Source organism: Mugil cephalus, chromosome 18, assembly GCF_022458985.1.
Source record: "Mugil cephalus isolate CIBA_MC_2020 chromosome 18, CIBA_Mcephalus_1.1, whole genome shotgun sequence".
Classification (NCBI taxonomy): domain Eukaryota; kingdom Metazoa; phylum Chordata; class Actinopteri; order Mugiliformes; family Mugilidae; genus Mugil; species Mugil cephalus.
In genome coordinates, this window is record NC_061787.1 from 20,126,923 (window position 1) to 20,146,765 (window position 19,843).

The 19,843-nt window shown below is 42.2% G+C and overlaps 1 protein-coding gene across 1 annotated transcript; it reads left to right on the plus strand.

Moving 5' to 3' along the window:
• The first annotated feature begins 7,172 nt into the window (after positions 1 to 7,172).
• On the plus strand, positions 7,173 to 11,638 carry bambia (BMP and activin membrane-bound inhibitor (Xenopus laevis) homolog a). The gene is made up of 3 exons (XM_047568831.1): positions 7,173 to 7,691; positions 9,358 to 9,648; positions 10,524 to 11,638. The coding sequence occupies exons 1-3, from the start codon at positions 7,616 to 7,618 to the stop codon at positions 10,925 to 10,927; spliced, it is 771 nt and encodes a 256-aa protein (XP_047424787.1). The 5' UTR covers positions 7,173 to 7,615; the 3' UTR covers positions 10,928 to 11,638.
• The last annotated feature ends 8,205 nt before the right edge of the window (positions 11,639 to 19,843 follow it).

The following is a 19,843-nucleotide window of genomic DNA, read 5'->3' on the forward strand; positions in this document are numbered from 1 at the left end:
TGGCATACACTGGTGTGAAAAAGTGTTGTCTCCCTTCCTGATTGCTTTGTTCTTTTTTGCATGTTTAAATGTTTCAGATAAAATATAAACAAATATTAGTCAAAGATAACACAAGTAAAGACAAAACACAGTTTTTAAATAAAGTTTAAAAAAAAAAACTAATTCAAACCTACATGGCCCTGAAAAAGTGATTGGCCCCTAAACCTAATAAATGGTTGGGCCACCCTTAACAGCAACAACTGCAATCAAGTGTTTGCAATAACTTGCAATGAGTCTTTTACAGCCTTGGGAGGAAATTTGGCCCACTCATCTTCAGAATCAGAATTGTTGTCATTTCGAGTATGAAGCACCTTTCTAAGGTCATGCCACAGCATCTCAATAGGATTCAGAACAGGACCTTGACCAGGCCACTTCAAAGTCTCATTTTGTTTTTCTTCAGCCATTCAGTGGACTTGCTGGTGTGTTTTAGATCATAGTCCTACTATAGAAATCAAGTTCTCTTCAGCTTGAGGTCATGAACAGACGGCCGGACATCCTCCTTCAGGTTTTTTGGTAGACACCAGAATTCATGGTTCCATTTACCACAGCAAGTCTTCCAGGTCCTAAAGCAGCAAAACAGCCCCAGACCATCACACTACCACCACCAGATTTTACTGTTGGTGTGATGTTCTTTTTCTGAAATGCGGTGTTACTTTTACACCAGATGTAAGGGGACACACACCTTCCAAAAAGTTACATTTTTGTCTTGTCAGTCCACAAGGTGTTTTACCAAAAGTCCTGGGGATTATCAAGATGTTTTCTGTCAAAACTAAGATGAGCCTTTTGTCTTGAACTCTGACATACAGGCCATTTTTGCCTATTCTCTTTCTTATGGTGGAGTCAGGAACACTCAACTTTACTGAGGTAAGTGAGGCCTGCAGTTCTTTGGATGTTGTTGGGGGGTCTTTTGTGACCTCTTGGATGACCATTTGTGGATAATATCTCTCACTGTGGTTTGATGAGTGAGTCTCAAAGCTTTAGAAATGACTTTTTAACCTCTTCCAGACTAATACATCTCAATTACTTTCTCATTTGTACCTGAATTTCTTTGGATCTCGGCATGATGCTTTTCAGGATCTTTTTAATTTCTTGACTGACAACAGGTGTAGTAGTAATCAGATCTAGTTGTGGCTAGAGCAATTCAGGTGATAAACCACAGTTATGTGAAAATTAAATAAAAAGATTTGTAGAAGGGAAACTTTCTATTCTATTTTTTTTTTCTAAACTCAGATTAAGTGTCCATCAAGACGAATGGCATGCTCTGATGCATTTCATTTCAAAGACAAACACAGATCATTCTTTCAAGAAAATTGTGAAAAGTGGGACAAACCTTTAAGAATATATATTTGTGTAGGAAATATTTAGGAAGCATTAATAAATTCCAACGTTCTGTCCATGGAGCATACTTTTCAAAATCTAACATATTTAAATCTAATTATCTGACAAGTCAGTGTGTACCCTCTTTTGTGTGTGGCAGAGTTCAGACCGTCTCAGGCTCATATGACCTCTCATACCCTGGGCTCCCTGCAGAGGGCGCTATCTGCACGATCATTTATCCTTCACGCACAATCTATTGCCTCATATCTGCAGTTTTCAACTCAGTCACACTCAAAACATATACATATATTCAACAGCTTCTTACAAATCATGAAGAGACAAGAGTGCAGATGTAAAGCTTTCACACTTAAGTCTTTTAAAATTATTTTCCAATAGCCATAAATAAGTAAGGTTAGCAGGATACAACCCACTTATATTAATAAAGTGCATTAAACTTTTATTTTATTTGTGCGTTTAAAAGTTCACTTAACCAGTCTTGAATATTATTATGAGGTAAATAAATGACATCATTGTTCTTGTATTCTGAGTAGTTTGCAGCTTTATCCTTGGACTTTCAATTCTTGTAGGGGAAAGGGGCAAAAGTAAAGAGCAAGAGAAAGAATAAACAAAAGTGGGTGGGCAAAAGTAGCATATTGTTTGCAATGGCAGGCCTGCTGCCAGTAATATAAAAAATATAAAAAATGTAAAATAGCAGATTCAGTGCAGCAATAAATAATGTGAAGCATGGATTAAATTAAGAGTGATACTGTAATATTGCACACAAGTATTGCACAAAGCATAAATCTTAAGTTACTGTAACACCCTTAGAGTTCAGGAGGAGAATAACGTTGAGAACAAAGGATGCTCTCCTCTTCTGGGTCTTACAGGCCAGAGACCAGAACCTGCGACCAGATGGCTCAAATGCTGGGAACAGAGTGCCCGTCGAGTCATTTAGAAGTTGAATGCCAGCAAGATGTTCTTGCTAACAGAAAAGAAGTTCAGTATCCTGAGTAGGTACATCCTCTGGTGGCACCTCCTCAGGATCCCCTCAGTGTTGGAAGAGATCCTCAGTTGGCAGTCGAGGATATTTCCCAGGTATTTGTTATTCCTCTACGGTCTTGACCTCTCTGCTCGGCTGCAGAGCCTTCTTCTCTGCAGCCGAGGGACAAAAGCTGCACAGAGGATCGTGACAGGCAGCCTGCTCACCACCACAGACATTTATACAACAAGATGCAGGAAAATGGCCTCCAGCATCATGAAGGACTCCACCCAGACTGCATACACACTGTTTTCCCTCCCTCCCCTCAGGCTGGAGGTGGAGGAGCACCAGGAGAACCACCAGACTCAGAAACAGCTTCTACCAAGAAGCGGTTAGACTGTAAAACTCTGACGGCCTGTAAACACACACACCCCTGCTGCCCCACCACCAGAATTAAGCTATATTTTAATTTGTTTTCCATACCTCGTGTTAATATTGTTTATTATTGTTATTTAATGTCAATACTAATAATCATTTGTACATTTTTATTTACCAAAAAAAAAATAAGAATGAGACAAGTGTAATAAATTGTAACATAGAACCATACAGTTCATTCATTATAAACTTATTCCTTTCTGCATGGTTGTGTAAATTATTTGCTACTTGTTTTTCATTGACAAGGCCTAAAGAGCATATAATTTCAACTCCATGTGCTGCCATGTCGCACTGAAGGCGCAGGTAGCATCAGAGAATGCGCCTGATAACCAGATGATCAAGCGCAGATGATCTGCTATCTACACACTCATCACTTGACGAGGAGGAGAGGACGCCGAATGAATTCTCCACATAAAACAAGCAAAAACAAAGATGGGTGCCATCAGTTTCCTGCCTAGAGAGCTGCCTAGATAAAGAAAATCCTGTCTGAGTGCTTCTGAATGCAGAGCCGCTGAGCCTATCTGCAACATCAAAGCCCGGGCGAGCAGCTTCCCAGCACGTCTACTGTATGTATCCGCACAAGTCACCCGGGATGCGGAGAATATTTGCTTCATTATGTCGAGGAGAGCAAACTAGATCATGGAGACAGCCTGCCTGTCTCTGTCTCCTTCTCAGAGACTGATATGACTCACATCAAAGAGGGGAGAGGAAGCACGAGAGGAGGTGTTAGAGGAAGCCTGTCTGCTCTGGAGGGAGTTTTTGGTGGACTTTCAAGGTTCAGATCATGGAAGTGGGAACGTTTGATTAAAATGCGGTCATTTTAAAGGTTTTCTTTAAACGTGGGTCTTTTTTCTTTTTTTTTTTTAAATCTCCCACCACTACTTTAATCGTCGTTGCCCCAGCAGCAGGGGGGCTTTTGTTAAGCAGAGTTCCTCCCGTCTGCGGCAGCCAGGTCACACCTACAAGCGTCTCCTAATGTGTGAAAGCAGACGTAACTTGGGGGTCGCGATTGTGACCTGAAAAGGCCTCTTACAGGACATGAAACAGCATCCCCGCCCGCATCCTTGTGCTGAGAGCTCGCTGACACTCATCCTCTCAGCGGGACAACACACACAGTTTTGTTTTCTCACCAGTGGGCTTTCAAACTTCCAGGAAGCAGGTTTCACTCACATCAAGTTCAGTTCATATTCACATCTATCCAGTATTGTTCTTGTATTCTGGGTTGCATGCACATTTATACTTTAAGTTTCAGTTTTTGATAAAGAAAACAAAATGGTTTCTATGAAGATATTTTAAAACATGACGTTCTTTTTTCCATATGCCCTGATTTAATATTTACATATTTATACATTTATCTACTCTTTTGTCGGTGCAAGCCAGGTTGACCATTCTCCTATATGTGTCCACGTAGGACAAACCAAGCGTCTGATAGTTGAGTTGAATTAGGAAAAATGTACAATTCGATGTTTTGGCAGCTTAATCCACACTCGTCAAAAAACTTTGGCTTTGATTCTTGTCTTAAATCCCCGCCCATGCTATAAAAACTGTAACACGGCTTCAATGTTAGTATCTCTATTCTTGTTGAAGTAATAATACATCATGAGATTAAATGTTTTAATAACTTCAAAGCCAAATCGGAGAACGGTGACTCTGGTCTTTACCAGCTATGGCCAGCAGATGGCGACGTTTAACTATCAAACACACGAACAGACGTTTCTGATTGCGTTTAAAAGGATATTGGACCTCGGCTCGTACCTGTCTTTTCAATGAACGAGCGACTGGTATATTTAATGATATTGTAACAGCAAATCAACAAATGTTGACTTGCTGTTATTAGGGTAAGGATATGCATATATACGTTTTGTATATTTATAACTCACTCTATACTTTTGGTTTTTATTCCCCTGTGTGTTTAATAAACCCACTGGATCCTACAGGATAAATTAAGTATCTACCTATCTATCTATTATTGAACCACTACTATTGTCGACTTCCACCCTCCTTTTCCCCGCAGATAAATGATGCAAAGCCAGCCGTGGACTGGCGCCTCTGTGGAATTACACATAATTGCGGTAATTGCGGTGTGTCGTCCCCTATTTTCCCCTGAAGCGTCGTCTTCATCCTGTTGTCTGTTGACCACAGTTAAAGGCCAGAGGACTGAGAACGACCCTCGCCACACACACACACACGCACACAACCAACACCCCCCCCTATAATGACACAGTCCTAAATATCTGAGGGGGGTGGGGGTCATATTTAGCATTATGTACTTTAAAATGTAACAAACGTATTAACTCACATTATTGTTGCAAGTTTTGCATATTTCTTTGACTGCAGAGAGCGGTTGGGCTGATAGAAATCGTGTTTGCACTGCCAACTGTAAAAAGGTCAATTGTGTCTGTGCGCGTGCACTTCCTCCGCGAATGTGTGTGTGGGGGCGCGCAAGTGTCGTCTCGGTGGCGCCATGCGCTTTTTTGGATTGCTAATTTCTCTGGGTGACGGTTGTCCGCTCCTCCCTCCCTGCAGCAGCAGTCTGGTAGCCCGAAGGAAAGCGGCTCAACGCGGCGTCAACCTGGCTGCCAGCACCGAGACACTGCAGGTAGCTGCTGCTGGACTAACTGAGCTGGTTTTATACTGCAGCATTTCAAGCGAAGACACCGGGATGACTGCACACAAAGAGTTCACAATGCAGTTAAACATGTTTAAACATATAAAGATTCACCTGCAATCTAGATGATTCTCTTCCAGGTCAAATCTAAAAAGTGATGGCACTGTGTGAAAGAAATGAAGTAGTGGTGGGAAGATCGATCCCAATGTCGATGGCATAGATGCCTACGTTAGTATCCATATTGATCGATTCCAATGTAATGAGATAAGTTTCAGTTTCTTTCTTATACAAATTCCACATGAAATGTCAGCAAGTTCTACTTCTTGTCAAAAGACTGTAAGAAACAGTGGTAACAAAACACACAGGATTACAGAAAAGGAGAGAGGAGGAGAAAAATCACCTGACCCAGAGGAAGAGGTCATTGGTAGGCCTTTCGGTTTGGCAGAGGATATCCGGGTAGATAGGTAGACAGAAAAAGATAATTATGAAAAAGAATTTGTTTTATATTTTTAGAATATGTGTTGTGGAGTGGCAATTTTGTACACTTTGTTTATTTAAGAAAAAAAAACAGAGAGGAAGTGCATTGAAGGTAAGAAATGTTAGTTTTGTATCATGTTGTATTTCCTAAATATATCCATAAATTGCTGTGAAGTGATAATTTTGTACAGTTTGTCAATTTAAGAAAAAAAAGCTGAAAAAAGCAAACACTGTACCTGAAAATGAACTTGTTTTCATTCGTCCTCAAGTGATAAATTTGCGTTGTTTCTTTACAAAAACCTTTAATGTGGTAATATATTATAGATTTTCTATTTACTTTACGAGTTCTGCATTGGATTTTAACTTATTAATAACCCAAAAGGCAAATCACAAAAACACTTGAATCTCATGAAAATAGATTCAGATTTGATTAATTCAGATCGCATCCACTTTAATTATTAACAAGGCTCGATATCGGTATCGGCGATTTTGGTCCTATATTTACTTGGTATCGGATCGACACCAAATCTAGTAGTATCGCACGCCACTAAAATGAAGGGCTATGAACGACAGGACAGGGTTGATCAAGCTTGAAAGCGAGAAGCAGAATGAGACAGGAAATACGGTGCTCTGAACTACACAATACAAGCTACACAATATTAACAGTACGTGGTTAGAACACTGAACGAATTAAAAATTCATAACAAAACTTCTGCATTTTGAAATACAGTCAAGCAGGTTTACATAATGTTACTGTTAATAATAGCTTTTTGCCATTACTCAGTCATGTATTTAACTAGTCTGAGTATTTATTCATTCATGACATCATAATGGTCTTCTAAATGTAATTCTAATTTGATTGCTATTGTTTTTGCTATCTGGAGTGTTTTTTTTACATGTTTTAATTATGCGTGTCTTTGCATTTCAGTTACACACAGTTGTAAACTAAGTTTTTTTATGCACTTACTTTACTATTACAACCATACCCATCATTATTAGCACAATCTTCACAACTCTTGTTTTTTTATTTCCTCCACACTAATTATATCAACAAAACACAGCACAACCAATTAAGTTTACATAATGTTATTGTAAATAAAAAACATTTCGTGCTCTTCTTTGCCTTGTATCAAACTCTCCCATTGCATGTGTTTGCGCCCTTATTTTGAAAAGAAAGACCGGATGAGCTCTGACGAAAGTCTCCCTGGGTGCTCCAACCAATCAACGTCTCCCCCGGCGACCAATCAGAGATGAGAGGGGGCGGAGCTCTGACAGAACTCAGCTACTTCTTCGGCTAAAACCGAGCCTGTCCCGGAGTGTGTTGTTCAGTCTGTGGTCCAGTTGTCTTCGCGTCCTGTTCGTCTTTTTTTCTTCCGGTTTTTCTCCGTCCGGGAATACGAAAGTGATGCTTCACCGACACCGGCTACACAGAGACACAGACGGAGACCAGCACTGATAGTTTCTTATCGATTTTCACCATTTTTTCTTGTTCCAAGGAGTATACTTCTGCCCTTTTTCTCTCTCCCTCTCTCTCCGTTCGTCTTGAAGAACAAGACACTGTTCGTTATTCGTTAACTTTTTCTGTCCCCTATGCGGGAGAAGCGACGCTTTGGGGCGATTTTATTATTTTTGCCACTCGGTTCGGGGTTGTGTTTGAGCACAGGAATGCCCGTGTGAATCTGTTTCTTTTCTCTTTTTTCTTTTTTTTTCTGCTCTTGGATATACGAGGATTTTTTTTCTTGTGCGGTAACTCGCTGTAAATGGATCGACAGTCCAGTTTCATTTCCATTTGGCTACAACTGGAACTCTGTGCCATGGCGGTCCTTCTGACTAAAGGTACGGGTTAAGACTTTGCTCCGCGGACAGGGGCAATGTTTTGTTGGCCTCTGTCAGGATAAACAGTATTTTGGAGGTGATAAAAACAGAAAGACTCCGCTCTTCAGAGTTGAAGCTAACAACAATGTAGCATTTAGCTATCATACACATATAAATGTCTTTAGCTTGCAAAACAAGACGGATGTTATGACTACCTATTATTTGTGTTGAAATATCGTGTTTTGACCCTAAATACTATGAGCATTTTCTCTAAATGAATGAATAAAATCCGTTTTTGATTGTAATGAACAAACGTTTGTTTTGAGAAGGAGTTCTTATCTAATAGCCCGCTGTTTACCAGTTAAATCTCTACCTACTTACTTACCTACATTAACACCTTAATAAACGTTTTAAAACATTATTATTATCAGTTTTATTACTTTAACACTCATCACTTAAACTTAAAGCGCGCAAGTTTCTAAATTTTCTAAATTAATTTAAAGAACAGTTAGTGACCGTAGTGAACAGCCTTTTATTTTGAAAAGGAGTTCCTGTCTAATATCCCGCTGTTTACCAGTTAAACCTCTACCTCTAAATAACTTTTAAAAACTTAAAGCTCATATGTTTCGCTTGGATAGCCCGTGTTCAAGCTGCCATTCATACAAGACTGAGCAGGGGCTAAAAAGCCCCAGTGCTTTCCTCTTCTCTCCCCCTTTCAGCCCACAAAGGGGCCTCTCCTTTCTAATGAAATATTCTCCAAATGACCTGGCCGAGCCCTGCTGCTCCAATCATTCACAGGGAAAACACTGATCTGATGAATGTGCTCCTGCACTGCTAGTTGCTGGAGGCTCCCTGAAACAGTTCTGGCTCTGGCTGCTGTGTGTTTTTTTCCAAACGAAAGTCTCTTAAAACACGAGAGAAGAACCCCGGTCACTTTACACACAAAGAACATAAGAATTCTCATGTTAAAAGAGGACGGCAAGAGTTTATTTTCTTGCGGCTAATCGTTGGCCCAGATTTCGAAAAATGGAGGCTGCGCATGAAGTAATGAGTGAGCCTGTGTAAAAGGCAGCCTGCTGTAATGATACGGTTGCTGGAAGTTCTTTCAGATGGGACCTCAGAGCACCCTACCGCCCCTCTACCTCCTCCCCCTCCCGCCACACCCCAACCCCCAGGCAGGTCCTGACCACAAGTGAGGCTTTGCATGCACGCTGGTGGGGAGAAAAGGAGATTCCGCGCCGTGCTCTGCTTCCCCACCTCCCCCTCGCTTTGCAAGTTTCTATTTAGATTGAGAGAAATTGACGTTGGCAAAAAAAAAGGCCACTAATTATAAGCTACAAGTTTCCTGTTTGGTAATACAGCGAAAGGAAGGCCTTTTGCACAAGATGGATAGGTGCAAAATGTGGAATGTCCCATGCGGTCTTTAAAGTTACCTGGCTGTTTATTGCAGGGGTTTAGCACATACTTGGAGAGAACAGGGATTCAAAGTAAACACGCAGAGCGCTTCAAAGTGTGGAAAGGCTTTGTCTTAAGATGTCATCGCAGGATATTCTTTCATACAAAATCAAGTTGTGTGTCTCTGACTCTGGTTATCGCTAAATTGCCAAGCTAAACATCAGGATTTGACAGGGTCCTTATCATCTTCTTATTCATCCTCACACCTGCCTTTCCCCCCATTTTTTCCCAGGAGAGATAAGGTGTTACTGTGACGCGCCGCACTGCGTGGCTACTGGATACATGTGCAAGTCAGAACTGAACGCCTGCTTCACGAAGGTCCTGGACCCGCTCAACGCAAATTCTCCACTCACCCATGGGTGTTTAGACCCCATCGCCAATGCTGCAGACATTTGTGGCAGCAGCAGCAGCAGCCAGAGGGCAGTGGACACTCTAACTGGGGCCACAACGCTGGAGTGTTGCCACGATGACATGTGCAACTACAGAGGCCTGCACGACCTGGCACACACCAGGGACTCAACAGGTAAAAAGAGAACACTTACCTTTTCTTATGGATTATAGCTGCAGAGTTCCCATTTAAACCACAACCTTCCCACCAGTCCCTTAGAACTGAAGCTGCTTTTTTAAAATAATTTTTGGATAAACCTCCCAGAGCTGGAACTGAAATATGAAATTTTGTTGTTTTATAACGATTGGATGAATCAATTTAATATTTTCTCCTAAGTAAAATATACTCTTTTCCCTCTTCCCTATTCGAAGGCGATACATTGAGCTGTAGGGCATCAAATACTTGTTGGTTGTGGACGTACAGGCCACGCTTGCCCCCTTTGAGTTTTTTTTTTCCCATCTCAAACAGAATTTCAGTTTGACTTTTAATGGGCTCCAGCTCTGTGCCTGGGAAGGCGGTGAGCAGCCAGTTTACCTTTAAGCACTTGGAATGAGATCAGATATATTCTTTTTTTATTATGTGTGCACCATGTAATTTTCCCACTGAGTAGGAATGTGCCTCATTGGATGAATATTCCCCAAGCCTGCTTCTTGGGTAGAAAAACTGGCTTGTAGAGTTATGAAAAGGTGCATAGAGAGACAGACCGAGAGGGAGGGCAGCTCCGCTGTGACCCTAAGCAGAGCAGACTATAGTTTAATAGCTCAAGTTAATTTCTCAGTCGGGACAAGGTGACTCATTTGTTTTTTCCGTTCTCACTACCTCGCTCTCGTCTGTATGTCCTAGTTTCTCTCTGTTGGTCTCATTAACCTACAGAAGTTCACTTCAAACATGGTTATTTTCTTTAAAACTAGGCTCTATATGACAGACCAGTGTGTGTATATGATACCAGGAAGCAGTGGAAAGCCTATGAGCTTGCATATAACCACGCGATTCCCTCTCTGTATGTGCAGATAGCAGCAACAACAACAGGAACCTGGTGACCCGGGTTCAGGAGCTGACCTCAGCTAAGGAGGTGTGGTTCCGAGCAGCCGTGATCGCTGTGCCCATCGCCGGCGGCCTCATCCTGGTGCTCCTCATCATGCTGGCACTGCGAATGCTGCGCAGCGAGAACAAGCGGCTGCAGGACCAGCGGCAGCAGATGCTGTCGCGGCTCCACTACAGCTTCCACGGCCACCACACCAAGAAGGGCCACGTGGCCAAGCTGGACCTGGAGTGCATGGTGCCCGTGACGGGCCACGAGAACTGCTGCCTGACCTGCGACAAGATGAGGCAGGCCGACCTGGGCAACGACAAGATCCTGTCTCTGGTGCACTGGGGGATGTACAGCGGCCACGGCAAGCTGGAGTTCGTATGACTTCTTGCTGGGGGACTATGAGACTGTTGCCTCCCCACTAACAGCCAGGACTGCTTCTCAATGGCTGGCTTTTGCCTTTTTTACTTTGGAAGAAGAAGAAAAAAAAAAGACATTCCCACGTTTTTTTTGTCCATTGGAGCGAAAATATATACGAGACTGATCTCATGCCGTATTGGGTTTTTTGCTAGAGGAGCACTTTACTTGAAAAATGAAAGGCAAAAGCTGCGCGGAGGAGCCGTATTTAAACATGAGAGGACGGGACTGAGGTGGAGTGAGCGCTCTATCGCTGCTCCGGAGGATCCTGGACTTTTTTTTTTTTTTTTTTTAACACTGAGCGCTGAAGGATTCCAAATCTGTCTTATTTGCACATTTGTAAAAAACAAAACAAAAACAAAAAGAGTTGCTTAAAACAAGAATTCTACACTGACACCAGGGTACAAAAAAAAGAAAACAGACTTGTTTGAGGAGTAAAATAATTCAGTGTTGAACTGTAGTTGTGCACACTCCTCTGTGTACGTTTCATGATTCAAGCTTATTGTAAAGAGTCTAAATATATATATATATATATTTTTGTCTGATAAAACTGACCAGTGTGTGTCTTATTCTGGGTGAATGTCCAACATCTCTCTCTCTCTCTCTGTGTGTGATCAGACTATAAGCTTGATTGTGAGTGTGAAAGAAAAACTTCCATTAAAAGTGACTTTTTATTTATTTGATGATTCCCTCTTGCGTTATTGCTGCACATTTAGAACAGGTGACAAAAGCACAACAAGCAGCACAGTTTCAGGTCCAGACATGATTATTAGATGGGGAAGTGTTCTTTCCATGGTTGTACGAGAGGCTTTAAGTTGCTTAGATGTTACCCTGGGTTTTATAGTGATTTGTTTGTGGACCACTCCTGCGGAGGGTAACAGTCATCTTAAATCTCCTCCATTTGTTCACAATGCACTTCATCTGTTGCCATCATACACTTCCACAAACATGTGTTGTGAAGACAAATCCCTGTGAGTGAGACAAATCCCTGATTTTAGTCTAAATGTTGCACCAAATGACACATCAGTCTCATTACGTTGATTGGAAACACTTCTGAGCACATGGACTCTGATTTGGCCTTGAAATTAACTCGTAATCCAAAAGGTCCACATACTTTTACACATCTCAGATAAGTAATATTGTCAAATTTTCTGAAATAAATATCTAAATAAGCAAACAACTTCTTTAAAAGTGTAGGTGACAATCAATGAGCTGTAGTGTAGTTTCAGATGTGTGTGTGAGACAGCAGAGCTGCTGTATCTGTATCAAATGTTCTCGAGTTCTAAGTCATCACTCTTGACACTTTTATACTTGAAGTAATAAAATGGAAATGCAAGTATTTCAAAGTTAGTAGCTTTCTGCTGCTGCCTTTTCAAAAAAAAATGTTGATATATGTGGTGCAGCACCACCACTTGGCAATATATCTGTATCACAATCGGAGACAGAAAGAAGCAGAAAGGTAAACAAGACAAAAAAAAAAATAAAAGCTTCATTTCTGACAGCGTGTTTGGAGCTGGAGGTCAGGTTTCAGTCGCGCCTGCTCCTCAGAGGCCTCCAAGCTCCTGCTGGATATTTACGTTCCTCCAAATCCAAACGTCGTGGCGCGGGAGACGCGGCGGTCTGGGCGTGTTGCGCGCGTCACACGCAAAGCGTGGCTGAGGGTTGAAAAGTTCACACCCTGTACGGCCTCCCCGGTTACCACGGCAACGGCTGCAAGCAAGACATCCTGTTAGTGTTTGAAAGTCGAGGTCCGCTTCAATGAAGAGTGAATGTCTCGGTGCCGAGCGCTGACCCTTGTTTCTTTCCATTAGGAGGACAGGAAAACACTATTAGCAGCTAACCACTTAACGGCAGCTTGCATTAGCCGGGCTCAGCCCACGCTCGGGGCCTCCCACAGGACTATTACCCCTCGTAATAATAACAATGTCCTCTGCACGGGCTGCCTAATGTGACGGCTGTTTTCTTAAGACTGATTCCGCTTTTGCTGCCTCACCTACGGGTGTCAGGTGGCTACGGGGAAGGTGAGGGAACCTTCCTAGTTAAGTCTTGAAAGCGGTATTCTTCTTTTGTTCTCAAATCTGGCTTCGCTGTGCATTAATTACGCGAGCACACACCACCTGGACCTCTGCAAATACCAGCACCCAGCACAATAACAGCAGCGGCGGCCGTTTCGTGCAGCGCCAGGCGGTCAGGCTGTTCGTATTCACATGTAAATTTAATGACGAGTCCGACGGACCCCCCTCAAAAGAGCCCCAATTTGTTTGGAAGCGGCGTCAAGCTGCCACCGCCGCCGCCGCCAGTGTTCCGCAGAAATGTCCTTTCTTTTCAACTTTACCGCCAAGATTCCTGGCTCGCAGCGACGCAGTAACAGTCCAGTCGAAGGCCTAGCACCCAACTGTGGCGTCAGCAGCGTGCGGAACAATATATGAAGTGTAAACACACATGGAACCTGTTAACACCTGAGCACGGTAATGGGCGAGCACCTCCCAGGGTAGTAACGAGGCCCCCCCTTTTTTCTCTGTGTATATTTTTCTTGGTTTTCTCCCCTCCAACAGTCGCCATGTTCCACCAGCTCGCCTGATCCCCCGCTGCAATGCAAACACTTTGATATAATGCTCCGCAGACATGACGGTGGCGATTCCAGTTCATTTTTAGTTTGCACCTCCACTCATGCCTTTTACTTCTCCTACCTCCTACTCTTTGTGAAAGCTACTTCCTGCACTGACACTTAACTCACCAGACTATGGTACAACAACAGTAAATACAGTATTTGTTGTTCCCCTAATATATGTACTCTTACACTCTTATTCTTGGGCGTCATTAAAGTCTTATCATATCTTATTTTGTCTTAGAACTGAGTGTAAATTGTCAGTTGTAGCCTCGATACATGCACGTATTACATATAAGTATCTTTTTTATCTAGTGCATTATTGTTGGGATATTGTTTGGACAATGCAAAGATTTTCCAGCAAAGATATTTTTATTGCAGATGGAAGCATATTTATTTATTATTATTTGCTATTTTTTTTGGATGCAATACTATGGGTGGCCACTGGGGCATATTATAGCGTTTAATGCGCTTTTTAAAGGATAACTGTGTTTATTTGTTTAGGAACACATTATTTTGTATATTTTCAGACACTAAAAGACTAACTTTTCTGCAGAAATATATATATATATTTACGTAAAGCTACAGGAAATTCTCTCTTCTTGCCCCTAATAAACGCTCTCATGTGCAACTCCCTGGTCTCTCTAAACCTCTTTGATGGAAGTGCAAAACCAGCCCCAAAAGTCTAATTAACAGTAACATTGCCGGGTTAAAATCAAATAAAACAGGATTATTCTTTAATACATCTACAGCTTTATTAAGTTGATGATTGTTTTAAAACCACCCGAAAAATAAATAGCTGAATATGAGATTTTGAGATTTGTGTATACATTTTAAAGCAAACCCTTGAATTAACAATAAATCTGGCATTTTTCTGAATATTTTTTAGCCTGGCAAAACAATCAGTCTCAGACCTTGCCCTCTATGAAATGCACAGATAATAAAAGCATATTGTAAGACGGCTTCATGCTTAATGCTGCAGTGGAAGTAGCCGTGATCTAACTCATATCTCTGATACTTGAAGGTCTGTTTACCATTTTACAACCACAAACAAATAGAGACATTCCAGAAAATAAACACAACTTGTCATTGCAGCGGACGAAAAAAAGGAGAGGATTTTTAATTGAGAAATGTGCTGAGACTGCTGAGACGAATCATCCTCCGCGGTGACCGACATCCGCTGGAATAGGACCCGATCTAAATATTTAGCCAATTCATTTCCTTCTAGTGGATAAAAACTGCAGCTTCAGTGCATGTCCCCATTTACCTCCCCCCGCGCCCCCACCTAGCCCCATCTAAACATTTACCCCAGTGTGTTGTTAACGTTTAGATATAAATCTGCCCCGAAAGAAAAATAATAATGTTGGGAATGTTTACAGGATGGAGCGGGCTTCTTGAAGTTAAATGTCAGCGTCTGGAAATAGCCAAAAGAAGAAGACGAAGAAGAAGTTCTGTTATGTTCCTAAAAGAAGGGCTTCCAGCACTAAGAAACAGAATGTCTTATGTCTGCAGGCCTTGGTGGCGAGCTGCCGCTGAACTGTCAGGTGCAGGTCACAGAGGGCACTCGCTGGCCCCTGTCTGTCAGCTGAGGGCCCCTGAAGACAGATGGCTGAACAATGCGGCCCTCCTTTAATTGCCAACGAGGTTGACATGACATGAATAGATCCATGTACTGTACGGTGTACTTTTAATGAACTTATCCACTGAATCACTGCCTCAATAGAAGATGAATTCTGTTTAAATGCTCAATGTTCATTTCTAAATCATCAATATTTCATTCTTCTTAGCCAGGATGGCCATGTTGAATATGTTAAGCCCCGCCCCCTCATGTGTCTTTTGTAGCACCGCTTGTTTTCCCGTGCATATAAGTATTTTACAATCACAAAAGTGATTTACCACCCATACTTCACATGGACACAACTGGCAACTGCTTTCAAATAAAAATGCTAAATTCTAACGGTTGCAGACTCATTTTATAAGCTGTTAGCTAGCTTGATAATTAGGCTAATACTGTCTAGCTAGCACCAGGGTTGGTTAAAAACAACACCACCAGTCCAGTCCTAGTTATGCCAGAGTGGGAATCAGAAATTAAAAATGTAATTATTATAACATGCACCGATCACGCAAAACATTATGACCACCTTCCTAATAGAATAGAATCCAGTGAATTTTGAGGCCAGGTCAACACCTTGTGCTGTTCTTTAGGTCTTTTGAGTTGTTCCTGAACAGTTTTTGTGTATGTGTCAGCCTTTTATGAAGTTGCAAGAGTTACACATACCCAATTAAATTAATGTTGGTCACATCCAGGATGAGGTCCAACACAGTCCTATAATCCTACTAATAACACTCGTATGAAATTGCCCTCATCTTGGAAGTAATGTTGGCTTATTGCAACTACTGGTGTTTTAGCCAAAGTATGGTTACAATCCACTTAAATTTCACAGCACTGTTTCACAGCATGTATTTTGTGGGTTGATTATTAGAGAAGAAGTGTCTTACAAACCAAAATGTTGCACTGTACAACCAGGAGCAGAAGGAAGAGCACCCAGAGGTGTGGTGACCTCCTAAAGTTTGCGTGCCTGCTGAGGACTGATGATAATGGCTTCCACAAAGCCTTTTGGCTTGGCAGGGGGCCAGCTCTCTCCACCTTACAGAGATGTGCACCTTGAGCCGGCTGCGTAGCCTTGGGACTTGGTGCTCACTGGCTGGATCTGATGTGTGTTCATTGTGAGTGTAGATCCCAGGGATTAGTGGGCTGAAAGCAGAGACGTTTGTGTCTCTCTGACGGCGTCCCTCGTGCGAGCATGGCTAAAGCCACTATCAGGAGTTTAGGAAGTGGTCTAAAATAACATGCGGTCGGTGGCATGGATTTTTCCAGAGTTTGTACACTAATGCCAATGCTGCAGCTGAAAGACAATCCCACAATGATGGATGAAGTTATTTGCAAAGGCTTCAGCTGTGTCCCTGTTCCATATCTAACTGTAGGGAGGCATATGGAATAAATGACAGGGAGAAACTACTGTCAGTCTAGTTGTTCTCCCAGGAATACCGTATATACCAGCTGTACTAAGAGGACGTTTTGCAGATGAAACCAAAGCATTTTAACCATGTAAACAAGTGATTTGTTGCCATGGAGTGGATATAGATTTCATTGTGGGATGTGTTTTAATTGATCTATTTTGTTGTAAACAAATTCCATTCCATGGCGTTTACCATCAACCCATAAAGCCTTGACCATTTGATTGGCCTGGCAGATCTTTGCCAGGGCAGGGTCCAACACCAACCTTCTATGGAGTAGAATAGAATAGAATAGAATAGAATAGAATAGAATAGAATAGAATAGAAAAATATCTGTCCTCTGGGGAAAATCAAGTGTCCAGTAGCTTGTACACGAACATACAGACATCAACATAACACACCAACAAAATCAACAGAGCAAGGATTAGTCCCAAAATGGTCATAAATGCGTGTTCCATAACCCACAAGTAAAACATGAAATTCACAAATGCGGAAAACGATCTGTGTGTGAATCTTTGGTGGTCACAAATGCTTCTTTGAAGTCACATGCAGCATAAAACTCAAAAGTTCAGATTGCTCGGTAGTTGCGCTTGAAGTAAAATATTTGTAGACCAGCCTTGTGGTCAGATACACTAACCAGCAGCTGGTCTTAGCTTCATATTTCTCAAACAGACTCAAAAATGGTCTTATTTACCATGTATTGAATGACAAAGTTCTTCACTGATCTGTACTTTGTACAATGCGCCACACAAAATGCGCAGTACAGTGTATCATAGTAACTGTACTGGCTCAAGTAAATAGATGCTATTGACAGTGCGTTGGCGTTCTGATTGGTCTGCTGACCACCAACCTCGGAGCTGAGGTCCGTGTACTTTCTGGTATTTTAAGTTTGGTCTTTAGCTCTTAAAAAAGGCCATCGAAGACCCAATTGCACTCTCAGACGTTATTTGGTTTTAGTTAAAACAGATAGAAGGATGGAGATAGATTTCGTTGGCTGACTGAGGTTGCGATGGGAGGCGGGCTTGGCCTCTGGTTTTCTGTTTGGAGGAGAGTCTGCCTCGTAGTGCAGCTTTAAAGGGAAACATGAAGACATGTTCTTCTGATGTTTTTCTTAATAAGATGAATTGCTTTCAACCAGCTTTACAGGCATGAGGAGAAGTTCATCTACTATAGCTCACCATGATGAATGTCATTATCTCTCAGACCAAACACTGTGGGCTGACTGTATATCCAAACATATTTTACTACTCCCTCTTCATCCCGTGTTTATTCTGGCGTTGTCGAGTGGAGTCGTCCCGATGAAGAAAAATGCTCTGGCTTGTATTTTGACAGAGAGGACCCACCACTTCACACCGCCAAAGGAGTGAGCGAGTGATAAAAGCAAGTGGAGCGCTAAAATCCCATCAGCCTGACAACATGAATTTATCTGTTTGTATATGTTCTAGCGCTCGCTAACTGACAGTGCTACCGCATGTCGAACGCAGCGCCTCAGGGTATGTGAAATGTGACATTTAGGAGCCGCTGTATGTGGGGAACACTGCGCAATTATTCTCTTCTTCCTGGAGCGCTTTATGACATTTGCTTGGGAATGTTAAACGGCGGAAGTTAGTTTTTTTGTCAAATGTCTATATTAGCCACGATAAGATGGGGACAGTGCACTCGACCCAGACGGGGGCTGTCACACAGGCAACCACAGTTGGTGTGTTTTGCATATGAAAAATGAGGATCCCAGTAGTGGATTGTAAAACCAACAGACACTAACGTCACCGCCACCTCTATACCCAGACTCCCTTGGGGAACAACCGGATACTTATTAACCAGTCATCCAGCACATAACACCCTTAACCTGACCCCCTGTTGCACAGACACTTAGGGGTCAACATCATGTCCTCATCTGCTTCCTCCAAAACATCACATACAGCACTGTGCACACACACCTGATTAGACCAGAGGTTGCTTCCTTTGTTGCTTGATTTTAGATTTTAGATTTTTTCTGGCCTCTTTATCAGCAACAGGATGGGATCCCCAGCTCATGTTTCATTTGCTCCAGCAGGAGGCTTCTGGGCCTGTTTTAAGAGTCACACACTCTTATCTAATATGATGCAGGTTTGCTAATGATGAGTGTACGGAGGAGCGATGTTGTGGCACTTTTGTAAATGACCAAGAAGGCGTCATGCTGAGCGGCACTTGGAAATAAAAAATGAACTGAGCCGAGCAGAGAGAGAGGAGATCGACAAAACGGAGAACATCAAGAAAAGGAAAGCAGGCGCTCAAAAAGTAAGGGACAAAAAGAGACAAGCACTTCTGGCAGATACTGCCAAATGTAAAATGTAAAAAAAAAAAAAGTAAAAATAACAGATGTTTGCAGATGGAGGAGCTTCTTCTTGTTCTTCAATGTAATTTGACACGCAAATTATACACGCAATGTAATTAGCTGTGCATGCTAGTTAGCATAATGGAGTTCTGTTTATTTTGCTCAGAAACAGCTAAAGCTCAACAGAGTGAAAATGTTCATGTAAAATCAAATGATTAGGCTAGTATTCATCGTAAACACTCTACACTTGTACTTGCCCTCTCCGGGTACTCTGGTTTCCTCCCATCTCAAAAGACATGCTCGTTAGGTTGATTGGTGATTCTAAATTGGCCTTAGGTGTGAGTGTGAGTGATAGACTGCCGACCTGTCCAGGGTGTAACTCAACCCTCGGGTGACAGCTGTGATAGGCACCAGCGACCCTAGTGAGGATATGCGGTAGTAGAAGATGAGATGAGATTACTGATGATTGTAATGCAGCTTTTTGTCATCTTGTTATCTGGGAACTCCTTATATGTTACACAAGGTTTATCCAGCATCCCCAGTGAAGTCAGTGTGTGAGAAAGGAGACAGAAGAGTAAGAGAGAGGGATCGCAGAACAGGAGAGAGCTAGGGGATAGACTACTTTGCTTACCCCGAACCCGCCATATTACAGGCATTCCTAGATCACCACCCACAGCAGAACACCAGCAGTGCAGTTGTGATGAGGGTGTTCACCTGTAAAGATGGCACTAGCAGGAAGGGGCTCACTTATAGCAAAGAACGCCATTTGCTGTATGGTGTTTGCAAGGAGGACTGACACCAGCTCATTTATTTTACAGGCATGAGTCATCTGCACACAGAGGAGCATGGAAAGAGCACTGCACACCAGACCTTTGTTGAAGCTTTTGTCTTAAGCTGCTCAAGAGACACCAAATTTTGGAGCGAGTAGTGGATGTGGTCAAAG